The sequence below is a fragment of the Balearica regulorum genome, chromosome 8 (assembly GCF_011004875.1).
Source record: "Balearica regulorum gibbericeps isolate bBalReg1 chromosome 8, bBalReg1.pri, whole genome shotgun sequence".
Classification (NCBI taxonomy): Eukaryota; Metazoa; Chordata; class Aves; order Gruiformes; family Gruidae; genus Balearica; species Balearica regulorum.
The window spans coordinates 16891441-16904753 of NC_046191.1; the positions used below are offsets into that span (position 1 = coordinate 16891441).

Here is a 13313-nt window from a genome sequence, read left to right on the forward strand (position 1 = left end):
GAGAGAAGTTACTGAGTTTCTGTGCTCCTCCTGGAAAGACTCCATCTTACAATAGGATTTATAGCAGGTTTTGTGCCATAGATAGGAAACAGATAAAGTTCTCCAATCGATCTTCAGCCACTAATAATAAGCTACTTGGCAGACAGGATTAAAGGGGGTAGGGCCCCAAGTAGCCCTAAGACTTACGCTTCTGCTTTAAATTCTGTGTTCCCACACATCAACAAATCTAAAACATACGATAAGATAATGATCTTCTACTTCAAATTCTTTCTTTCTTAAAAGCAGCAAGAAACACGGCACTGATGTGTTACTGTCCATTTTATCACAGATAAAGAATTGTAGGAATAGGGAGTCCAGGACAACTCTTTAAGGTCTGCCAATTTCGAGACTATACATGCTTACAATTTAACCTAATTAAAGCTCTGAAATTCTGATTGGATATGGAAATTCACCAGCTACAGATACTGGGAGAAAATAGTAACATCATAGGTGGCTTTGATTTGGTTTACACAAAGAACACAAGCATCAGTTCAGCTGTGGGCTCTCTTATGTGCCTTAGATCATAGTGAATCAACCTGTGGGAAAAAATCACCACAACAATCTTAGCAAAACCGTAAAATTCTGCAACACATACAACACACAATATTCGACTATGTACCTTAGTAAGGTTACGGTAAAAATATCTTCTTACTGGGAAATCTAAATACAGTTGGATAGAGAATACTAGTGTTCTTACCCAGCTTAAACCTATTTAAATCTTCACTAGGTGAGCTCATCATTGAAAATATGGTCAAACTTCTACACAAAATCTCTGATTTCTACTGCTTTTCTGGCCAAGGGTGTTCTGAGCAGTAGCACAGAAATCTTCCTGCTTTGCTAAGGATCCTGTGAATGAAAATGGAAAACAATCACAAAGCATGTACAACAAAACCGTTGTTTTGGTAGTTTTTCTGTACATATTTGCAGCAGTAAGCTGTTCCCTCTGTCTGTATTTGAAAACTGCAGCAGCGTATTAAGCATTTTTTGGGGGAAATGCTAAGTCAAAATCTCATTTGAAAAAAGGCCGAGAGGCAAGATGCTGGTAACAGCATCATTATCAAGGGCTTCTAAAATCATCCAGAGATGAAAACTCCCAGGAAAGCAAGCATAATGAATCTCTTTCTTCCTAGAAAACTGAATGTCACTTCACTATGTCATGCAGACAGTAAAAATAAATTCCTTTAAAGAAAAATATTAGAATCCCAAAATAGTCAATTCAGTATACCTGCATCCAAGAATTCTGCAGCATGACACACCGTTTTCTATGTTGTAAAACAAACACGGCAAGAACTACTTTAGCTCTATTTTACACCATTACTAAAAATACAAACAGCAATCTAGAGTAAATAGAAAATCCTTAGGTAGTTAGAAAAATAATTTCATTATTAAAATCCACAGCAACTCCTGTCTCTGAGCTAACAAAATTTAAAATGCAAATAACATAATCAGCTAACACCAGTTCCCAAATGCAACTGAGAAAAAATAAGTGATCTTTGTGACTAGTAGCCCTATTTCTACCATGGAAAAAAAGAAAAGAAAAGAAAAGAAAATCAGTAATGAAGAGCCATAAAAGAATTTGGAAAACACTGTCTTCATTTTTAAGAAATTTCTAAGACCTTAAAGATCAAAAATTTATATTCCAGTGCTTAAACATGAAGAAAAGGAAAGAAAGTCTAGATTAATAGAATGGAAATGATGGGTTGAAAAAATACAAATACAAAGTTTCAAATACAAAAATACAGATTTCTAATTTTCTAAGCTGAATCAAGTCACATATACTTTTACATATCCAAAATTTATTGCTTGCAGACATTTGGCAGTAAAGAGGTACCTGAAGCTGTCAGCAATTTCAATAATCCCAGATCTTTCAAAAGGTTTTGATATAAGTAGCACAAACAGAATTAAATTAATACAAATATGGTCGTAAGTGTACATGTGTGTGATGCAAAACCCTCAAAAATATAACAGAAATATTTGCTAGTAATATAAGTCATATATAATAAATGATAATTATTTTTTAAAAGTGCACACAAGCAGATCATTATCACGTATCAGTATTTGTTAGGATAGATAAGCATTTGGAAAAAAAGAAAAAAGAACATCAACATTCTACACATTATAAATAACAATGAAATACATTTAACAAAGAGGTGTTGTCTGTGTGTGAACCAATTTATATTTTCAGTTAAAATATATATATTAAATACACTAAATTCTAAAGTACATATATTTAACTTATCTGAATGTGCTACTTTTCAAAAAACATATCACAATTCTATAAGCATATATCTATAAAAACAATTACTTTCTCAGTCAGAATTGTTTTTTCTATTAGCCCTGTGTCAGCTGAGCATTTACCTGTGTTTAACCTGAGGTATAAGTCAGTCTTACTTCAGTGAAGAGCAGCTCCTCTACTCAAGCACAGATAAACACTTAAATACCTTACTGGAGCTGTGTCACCGTGAAAGGGCCTATCAACATGTTCACAGCTTAAATTATATCTAAAATACTTTCCTACTTATAGTTGTAAAATATTACTGTAGTATACTCCTGATCATAACAGGACGCAGGGAAAAAAGGCTGGATGGGACAGCCTCGCGGTGGCCACCATTCGGTGCGGTGCAGCAGTGCATGCTGTGCTGGTGCTAAGCTACAGGAGGAAGGCAGGAAGGGAACCTAATGCTCGTGAAATTCTTGCCTGTCTTAATAGGATAGATATCATTATCTTGGGCAACTAGATTTCTACAGTAACAGAAGCATAATGTCTGCTAAATATTATATAATTATTAATAATTAAAATATGCAAATCACTATGCAAACAGTCCACAGGTGTTCCCTACGGGAACTGAAAGGTAATCCGTGATCATCTGCACTTACCATGGACTAAAAGGCCACATGTAATATTTTACATCACAGGCCTTAACACATGGTAAATCCACAGACCAATTTACAACTGTCCCTACTGCCACGCAGTCTTCTCTTTTCACTTCTGTTCCATGAATAATACAACTCTTTATATCAGTAATACCAGGTAAATTTTCCATATGTGACCAGCCAGTAGGATATACAGTAATGACTGACCTGCTTTTCCCTGCCCACTACAGAAGTTTTCCTAGGGAAGAATTAACATTATAGTACTCAGTCCTGCAAAATACTGTAAGGCCTCAACAGCCTTGCCTACAACAAGATTTTGCTAAATCTTGAAAAGTTTATTATTGAAATAAATTAAGTTAAAGAATTCAACCAAACATTGTTACGTATGAAGCTTTCAAAAACTGCACATAATTCTGGATGCTCTGGGTATTGTTCTCTGACTTCTGCAGGCTGTTCTCCAGCTCTTTCAAACATACTTCATGGTGCTTTTCATTCTAAAGAAAAAAGAGAAATGCAATGCAACTTAGCAATAAAATACAAATCAATTAAAATAACACTGCAAGACAACTAGTACCTAATTTTTACAAGACTTATTTACCCATAAGTTTTCAGAATCTCCATAAAAATAAGGGTTCTCAAAAGGACCTCAAAATATTGAAGATTTTTATGTTCAGCCAGGACCAAACTGAACATGTTTGAATAGATTTATAATCCAAAAAAAGCCTGGAAACATAAAAACTAATCATCTGAATTTTTATCATGAAAGATATCTAGCATCTTAAATCTATTATGGACTTAACACTCTCATGTTGATTTTTCAAGGAAACATCTGTTATTGATCTCTGATGCAACATGGTTTTTGATGCCTATTGTTCCATATTTAAAAAAGATGATTGATAGCAACGGTACCTGCTCATTAGTTCCATACCTGATGCACATCATAGATCATTTGTTATATAAATATTACAGATATTCAGGTATTTCCTTTTATATCTATTACAGATTTCAGATGCTAGTTGGTTAAAGTAAATTCAACTTCAAAAAATGGAATTATAGTTTCCAGATTTAAATCTAGCCGTAGAAAAAAACTGGTCAGGTTAGAAGGAATAACTGAATAATGTTAACTTCACCATCGTATTTTGTTTCCAGTTTCACTACAACAGGACTAAGCTCATTTTATCATTTTCCATAATGCATTCTCAGTTATATGTAAATGTAATTGGAATAAAAAGCAAGGAATTAATTTAGAACAGTTCTGCTCTCCGACATATATCCCTTTCACATTTATATTTCAAATGTAAGTTTAAAATGGAAACCGTTTGAAAAATATACTTTATTTCCGACACAGAAGGATAAACGGGAGTGTTCTGGCCAAGTGACATGAATTCTTATTATCTGGGACTGCTGATTCTCAGAGTTTCTTTGCCTTTAGCCATTGGTGTGAGGATTTAAAACTAACAAGCAATTATTCATAAATTAAAATATGCTGGTAATTTGATTGAAAATAGCAAATTTAAATAATTTTAAAATAGAACTATGCAGACATTAAGTTACACTTTGTACAGATAAAAATAAAAGCATACTGAATTCAGAACCATATGTCCGATGTCGTCTTTGATTCTTGAATAGGAATTTGCATTTAGGTTGGCTTGATTTTAATCTTGAATACTTCAAGTCAGAATATTGTTTTTGAGAGTCTAGGATAGTGACAGTAAACCTTTCTAGTTTCTTCATATTTATTTTAAATAGCTTTGTAGCTTATTATCACTGATCACAGGACAAATCTCTAACTGTATCAAAACTTCGAGTACAGCAAATTATATGCCATCACTAGTCTAGGGAATTCAGATATGTCTGACATTTTATTAATAGAAAATGTGCTGAAATTTTCTGGATTAGCTAAAACAATAAAGCAGACTTTTTTTTTTGTTTGTTCTCAGAGAATATTACTCATCCAAAATACCTTCTTAGACTGTGGCTCAACTGAATAGGTAAGTATCAGCATATCTAAATTTGGGCATCTAAAGGCTTGACACTTTGAAATATCAGAATATCTCTTTTGTTAATAACTGCATTTATGTGCAATACTGGTATATAAGCTGAAGCTTTTTCACAAATTCCAGTCAAATCAGATTTCTGGATCAATTCAAGAAAAAAAAAAAAAAAAAAAAAGAGATCACTATGTTGTTATGGAACTGTTACGTATTTATTCAAATCTAGGTTTGCTTACTGAACATGATTAATCTGAACTTAATCAAAACTTTTTTCATTTTTGCCTTGCTGGGAAAACTGGATTGAATAAGAGATGTAAACTCAATCTTATTCCAGTGATTTAGTAAGATAGACTGGGCATCTGTTACACCTATTAGAAATGTCAATATACAAAGCATATTGTCAAGTTGAATTAATTTGCTGTTCCCTGAAGCGTGTATCAATTGTATTAAAAGTGTGGTTTTCCAGTAAAAGGAATTTTATGTAAATGGTGATGCGGTAAGTAATTTCTTAAGTCATAAACAGTATTATTTACTCACACGGTGAAATATGCAGAGGAGTTGTTCTTTCTCTTCTTGCTTCTCTCTCACTTCAGTTTCAAGAATGAGCATTTTTGTCTGAAGAGCTTGTTCTCTGTGTGACATTTTTTCTAGTTCTTCAGCCACCTGTAACAGTAATGAGAGAGAAATGATGTATATTTACTTTCACTTAAAGCCCAAACCAAATTATTTTCTTATACCTTAGCATTAATAGCTCTATTTCGTATTTCCTGTTCTGTGATCTAATACTTTCGTTATTTCCCATACACAGAAACTAAACAAACCTGGGAAATATTCCGGCTAAATTTGAAAGAAGTTTCAATTTGGAAAAAAAATGTAATATTATAGGGACAGAAACACTTTTGTATCTCATTTGTAAATTAAGCCAAACATTGTTTTTTCAAAACCAAATCAATATCCTCAGACAGTATTGAGAAAATTCAGATAGTTTATTTCAACATGATTAATCCGAGACAGAAATTACAACTTCATACAAATTTTCTGATTAAACTAATATAATTCATGCCAATCTAAATTCCTACATTTCCTCTTTCATTTGATTTACTGTTTGCTTCCTTTCTACAAATAACAAATCTCTGCTTAATATTGAAAGTGTGCAGTGCCTTCCTCTAAAACATTTTGCCATATCTGTGGGATTTAATATTAGGCAGTTAAAGCATATTGATTTGTCACCAAAAAATGATAGTGAAATGTTGGTCCACTGAACTTTGTCATTACAATAGGATCTGAATTCCACAAAGAAGCTGAATTCTGCAATTCATATTTAAACATGCAGAATTCCCAGTAACTTTTCAGTATTGCTCCCTACATGCAAAATAATCTTGTCCCATCTTTTCTTAAACACATTTGGGCTTAATGCTATTTTAAAATAGAAAATGGCAATCAAGATTAAGAGATGTATTAAATTATCAATACCATTTTTCTCCCTTCTTCCAAGGCATATTCCAGTTGTCTGGTTAATCCATTATATTCTGCAATTTTCTCTTCAAGCTGCAATTTACTGCACTGAAGACTCTCATCATCTTTTTTCAGCTGACAAGCAAGTTCTTCATTTTGAAATTCCAACTTTTCTAATTGCCTTTACGCAAAACAGATTAATGCATTATAATTCACTATAGCACAAAAGTGTAGGAATTAATTGCAGTCAGATTTTTTAAAAGTTACCGTTTAAGGTCTTCATATTTCTTCTGAATCTTACTGTTTTCTTCTTCTAAGGAATGACTGCCCATGGAATTTACACTGTCTTCCTCTTGTGAAAATGACAATTCGTTTCTAGCTGAAGAGACCTGTGTACAGGATATTACAGAGTAAAGTAAGATTCCCAATTAAAATCCAATCAAGTAATTTAACTGTAATCTCAGGTAAACACTATATTATATTCAAGTAAACATTATCTTGTATTTAAAACAAAGAAAATACAGCCAAAGTAGCAGACTAAAAGTTTGCGTGAACACTTTAAGACTGAAAACCTGCTCTGTAGCAAAGTGAAATCCTAACAAAATCCATATGCTGCTCATGCAGCCTTGTGTATTAGTAGTTGGCCAGGTCTACCTCCTTGTGAACCTCAACTCAAGATTTAGATTCCAGCAAAAATAAGGTCCCTCACACTGTAGTCACAAGAAGCATAAAAATAATACCGCATATATATACAGATATCACAGAAGAACAGTGTAGCACTGGCAAAGAATTTCAGAAAGTAGTGAATATCAAAAAAGACAATCAAGTTCATAAAAAGAAAAAAGAAAATAACCCAAACTGTCTTCACCTGTTCAGCATCCAGACTGACAAACTGTTACACGTTTTCTTTTAAATCTCGTAAGAATATCAATGAGATTATTGCCCTTGCTACCACCCATCAACAGCAGATTAGCAATAGCTAATAGCCACACCACCAGCCTGCTGGCACCATTACTTAAAAGGCAACCTCCACCATTCACGGGACTCTCTCAGGCAGCTCTGTCCAGTAATTTGAGCTCATCTGGCTGATTTTGCTTATGTGAATTACAGGCTGTCCAGCTAGAAGACTGGTAGTAGCAGAAACCTCCAGCAGAGGGGCAGTAAACTGATGTCCTGGTCCAGCTGAACCCAGACAAGGGTTTCTGCATGTGGCCCAGTTATTTGAAAAGGAATTTTCCTAAACTCTGATCATAAGATCAGGGGTGAAACTCTCTAAAGGACGCAATTTATTTCAGCATACTTTAATACTGAAATTTAACTGTTGTTCCACCAGACTAGCGATTATACTCCCAACTACTTAATTATACTTAAGAGGTTTTTTGCGTTTATTCAGAAAAACATGTAGTTAGAGTAACATTACATATATCATTTTATATATGCACTTCAAAATTAATTTTTGCTTAAATACTTTGCTAAGCAAAGATGGATTTATGAGCTTATTAGCATTCCTGGAAGGAGTATTTAAAATGATACAAACAAGAACAAAATTTGATGCTGTAGAGATCATCTTGAGAAGAAATTTAAGACAAGAAAATCAAGAGCTATTTTTTATAAGCATATAAAGTCTATAGGGGCACAGTGACTCACTGTTCTAGCAGAGTATTCTCTTCTAACTGAACAACACTTTTTTTTTTAAAAAAAAAACAAACAACAACAGAACCCCCCCCAAACTTAGCCCTGCCATTGAAATTGATGACAAAAAAAGGTGAAGAATGGCCATATTTAGGCTTAAGAGAAAATACAAGCAGTAGTGCTAAAATCTTGCTGAAAATATAAGTGATCCTATTAAAGCATATTTTAAAAATATTTTTTATCAACCAATACAATGTAATCATTAAAATATTAAAGTCGTACATCATCAACAATAGAATTTATGACTATTTATCTGAGCAAATATTGTCTGGTTTATAAATTAGTCATTAAAACAGAAATGAATGCGGAATTAAATTATTCCACTAGATACAAACAATAATTAGACTTGCACATGTATTTCCAGGGAAGAATACTGTAACATGTCTCAGGACATAAGTATTCAATAGAATCGTGAATATACTCACTTAAAAGATACAGAATCTAAAAGTAAATAAAAGTAACTAGTCTTGTCATATACTGAATTCACATAAATAGTTGGCAATATTTTTATTTGCATTGTGCTATTTCTACAGAAGCTTTTGATTTATGAAGCAAATAATAAAGGAAACCGCACAACTGTCACACACACTAATAGGAAAAAAATGTTCCAGAGACTTTCTTATACATAATTTTCTCATTTATCTTTAAAAATCAACATGTTCTAAGCACCTGAACCTGCAACTCCCTAAGGGTTTTGCATTTCTGTGCATGGATCCTTTCCCAGGATATAAGCTTTTCCTGATATCCTTGCTGCTTTTCCTCAGCTGCTTTCAGCAAGTCATAAACATGTTCTAACTCCTTTAACTCAGCCTTCGTTTTGTCCCTCACCTGCATCATAGCATCACAGGAGAAAAATGCCTGTGTAAAACCATAAATTAATTATTGTAATACTTAATGGCTTTCCATATAAGTAATAAATCTGAAATGCTAAACAAGTTGCAGAATGTCATCTATTTTATAAAATACAGACAAATTTACAAGTTCACCATTGGAGAAATTTCTATCTCTGACTTCATTTCATTAAAGACTCAGAAACACTCACAATGAACATTTACAAAATTATGCAAGTGTTAGCAGTTCATCGTGCAATACCCAAATTTTTATTTTGCTTTTACTACAATATATTTTGGGAAATGGCATAGAGACACACTAAGCAGTGTACAGGAAAGATTCTGACCATACAACTATTGCTGCGTTTGAAAAGAGGGCAACACCTAATGCCACCTGAAGCCATACACAATGCTGTGCTAATATGTAGAATGGAGAAATTTTTCTGATCCTCTAAAATTGACTCATTGAAAAATAAAGTTAGTATAAAATAAAATGAACATCTGAAACACTTCTCTGTGAGGACTAATTCTGTTCTGTAAAATAGAACATTGCAGGCAATGCAAAACCTGTCCCTGCCTCAGCTTCATCACTTAAAAGAATATGTATTTTGATGAGCAGTGAAACTGAAGAAAGTGATTTTCCTACCAATTTCGTATTGTTTTCTGATGTTTAAGAATGTACTTGGCTCCATCTGCTGAAAAAACTTGAAACTCATCTCTGTATAGATTCTCTAAGTGCTAGTTAAAACAATCAACTTACACTATAAAGCAGTCTTACAGTAGGTTTGCTTCCCTATGCAACTTTCACAGCTGTTCTGTCAAGAGGTCTGGTTTTAAAACCATCAATCACAAAATCACATTTTTAAAAGTCATAAAACGAATTCTTAAATTTTAAAAAAGCAGCCCAACTCCTAAGTCATTATTCTAGGAACCATTTCTCACCTGTTTACAATTGCATAGCATCCAAGAAACCACCCCCTCACAAGTAAGAGTCAGTAAGCATTCAATGAATTTAAAAACAATTTTATAGATGGACAAAGAAAAAAGCAAAAGAGCCAGTACCTTGTGGCTTCTAATAAGTGGAAACACGCTTTATTACTGCAAAACTTACCTTATCTACTTCTAAGCATTTGCTTTCTGTTATTCTTTTGTTTTCATTTAAGACTGTTTCATATCTGGATTTCAATTCTTCTACTGCAGTTTGTAATTTTTGTACCTAGGACACAATACAATTTTCACATACATTTTCAATGTTTCTTTTGAATATATAAAAGACAATCATTAGTATGAACCATAAAGTGAAACCTTTGATTTCTAAATAGAATTTCAATATTTGTCATTATGTGAAGTTACTTATTTTCATTATCCTACTCACTACAAATATAAAAGAGTAACCACGTAAAGAGCACTCTGGTATCAACATTTTATTTTCAACAATGGAGAATGAACTACAGTTGCGCTACAGAAGCAGCCAGCATGACTTATCCTTGTCTCCCCGGATAACAAGTATCACCAACAACAGTTCCCATCTGGAATCGCTGCAGCTACGGGCTAGGGAATTTCATCCCACTCGCTGCTTAAGGTTGGCTGTTCCCTGGAACTACATCTCCCATCAACAACTTTAATTGTGGGGAAGTGTCCCACCGACAGGGCACACTGGTTATACTTAGAGTTAATATCAAGTCTTTCATCTTATCAATAATTAAAAAAAAAAAAAAAAAAATTAAAAATAGCTAAGTCAAGACTGTCAGTGAAGCAGTGTCTATACCAGAAATATATACAACTTTGAATCAGTGTTCTAAAATTCCTTATTTGTAAGTCAAACACAAAAAAGGAATTCATAAAAAGCTCATTTTAAGCCTGATTTGTATGTTTTAATGGTATTTTTGATGTGGAGCTACCAATGCAAAGAAAAAAGCTCTTATAATAGTACTTGAGTGCTGTTTTACCGTTCTTAAGAATGTGGCAATACAGAAATGACCGAGGAGAAGTAAATATCATTGGATATGCCCAGTGAAGACATCAGACTCAAATTTTACTTTTTAAATATAGTTTACTGGGTTGCCAACTTGCTTTTTAGGAAGCAAATCTTTTCTAAGCAAGTATGTAATTAGCTCTGTTGGCTTCAATGAGCTTCAGCTGAGCTTCAAACAATTCAGTAAGGATTATGTGTACTATGTAATATTGTGGAGACTATCTTTGGATATGGTTGGTAATAGCACTCTCTCCTATCGTCCTCAATGTTACGACAGTATGACAGTCAACATGACAACATATTTGTTTTATTAGAAATAAAATCTTTACCATTTCCTCAATACTGCTTAAAAATTTAAAACCCATACTTGAACTTTTCAAATATGCGATTCACCTGATTTTTATACTGTTCAATAAGGTTTTCCTGCAGCTTTGCCTTTTCTTGCAGATGTAGCAGTTCATTTTCAACAGAAACAGTACTGTTTTCCAATGTAGCAAGGGAAGCCTTGATTAAAATATGGAAAATATAAACATTTTAAGTATGTTATTAAAATAACACAATCTACAATATGATATACTAGCAAGTGATCTGCAGACATTAAAGAGAGCTACACAATTATTTATCCTGTCAAACAAAAATGATAGCCCACAGTTCATTTGTCAGCTCATCAGAATATTTACTTTGGATGATAAATACAATATCAAACCTGTAAACCCTTTAAAAATGAGATTAATAATTGAGCTAAACTAAATTCTTTAATTTGAAAGAAAATTTTACAAACATAAAATAGCAATTTCTAATTAAGCAATTTTGTAGCTACTGACAGTAAAATAAATGGCATCCTGGTTAAGCAGATAATTAGACAATTCTGTTCCTAGATTTACCATAGATTTACACTGATAATTTTTCACTGTTTCATTTTGAGTTACTGTAAAAAATGGATGGCAAAATTTATTCTACAGGTTTGGGATTTCTAGATGGAAGGCCAAAAGGGAATTAATGTGGTTATTTCATTAATGTATCAGAAATGCACAGCAATTCAACAATGATTTAAAATAATCTCACCTTTAATTTTTCATTTTCAAGGTAAATCTTTTCATTTTCAGAGTTAACAAAATTTAGCTTTCCAAGAATTTCCTCATCTGAGTTTCTCCTCCATTCTTCCTTTCTTTTCAGTTCTGCCAAAAGGCTTGTGATCTGCCTTTTAGATAGGTAAGAATGTCTATATCATATATAATACTTCCAAAACTCTCACTATGCAAATTAAATTGTACCTTAATAAATATGCCTTCATTGTTCTTATTTTATTAAAAGGAAAAAAAAAAAAATCGGGAGAACGCATTTATGCATCCCAAGAAAGCAGTATCTATTGAAATAAGAAACTTCTGAGGAAGCAGGATAGTATCTTCTAGCAAGTTCAGGCTAATCGGAAGTATGCAGGGGAAAGAACATGTTCCTTACTTGTATGGGGAATGAAGTTTTAAGAAAAGTTGTGAAACTCAGCAGAGAGAAGGCTTAAACATTTTCTAGTTTCCAACTTCTAAATTCTGCTCAGAATTTTAAAATGTGAATACATAAACTTGTTTACATTGTCCACCTGAGTACTACATGACTAAGTATCAAGACTGTGTGACTACAAAACCAAAAAAAAGCAAAAAAACCAACAGTTTAACTTACTTCCTAAGATCTTCTGTTTGAATTTCTAACGTTGTCTTTCCTTCAACCATTGTATCATGCTTGTTTTTCCAGACATCAGAAGCTGACAGTATCTCTGACAGTTTGACTTCCTAGAGAATATAGGAATTACAAATTATGTAACAAAAGAACACCACTGAAGAATATCATCTAATTCTACAAAATTTTCAAAACACAAGACCTATTTAATATAAGATGGCTTAGATCTCCCTAGTACAAAGCAATATAAAACTTCTCTCATCTCAAAAGAAAATAAGCAAAACTACCCACATTTTAAAAACTTAAGGTCGAAGTACAGACTTACATTCAAGGCAGAGACACAGTTAAACACTGGCACTGTATATCAACTGTAGAATGCAACAGTAGTTCAAAATTTAAGGTGAAAACATTTTCTTAGAACAAAAATATTTGTCTCCAATACATCTGTGCTACATATAAATTATATAAATTAATACAAAAATGAAATTCTGCCAAAACATTTTAGGAATAAAAAATAATAGCTTGGTAAGAAAAGCAAAGTTAAGCAAAGTCCCTCAAAGAAGCATGGATGATTAACCAACACATGCTATCTTGAAAGGACACCAGGTCTTTAATGGGGAAAGAAAACAACAGTGTGACTACAAAACATCAGAAATTCAGGAGTAGTTAGCTGCCATCCCTCTGTACTTCTAAGTGTACTTAAAGATCCACTACTGTCTTCTCACAAAGATCAAAGAAAATAAAACCCATTATTACCCATATCTTAGTATACTAACTGAA

At 33.0% G+C, this 13313-nt stretch overlaps 1 protein-coding gene across 1 annotated transcript in view; it reads right to left on the reverse strand.

Moving 5' to 3' along the window:
* Positions 1-1759: 1759 nt before the first annotated feature.
* Positions 1760-13313, reverse strand: part of ODF2L (outer dense fiber of sperm tails 2 like) — a 37603-nt gene continuing 26049 nt past the window's right edge. The window contains 8 exon segments of the mRNA XM_075759853.1: positions 1760-3407; positions 5445-5570; positions 6381-6543; positions 6630-6751; positions 9996-10100; positions 11253-11363; positions 11925-12060; positions 12537-12646. Coding sequence (XP_075615968.1) covers positions 3279-3407; positions 5445-5570; positions 6381-6543; positions 6630-6751; positions 9996-10100; positions 11253-11363; positions 11925-12060; positions 12537-12646 — 1002 coding nt within the window. The 3' untranslated portion in view covers positions 1760-3278.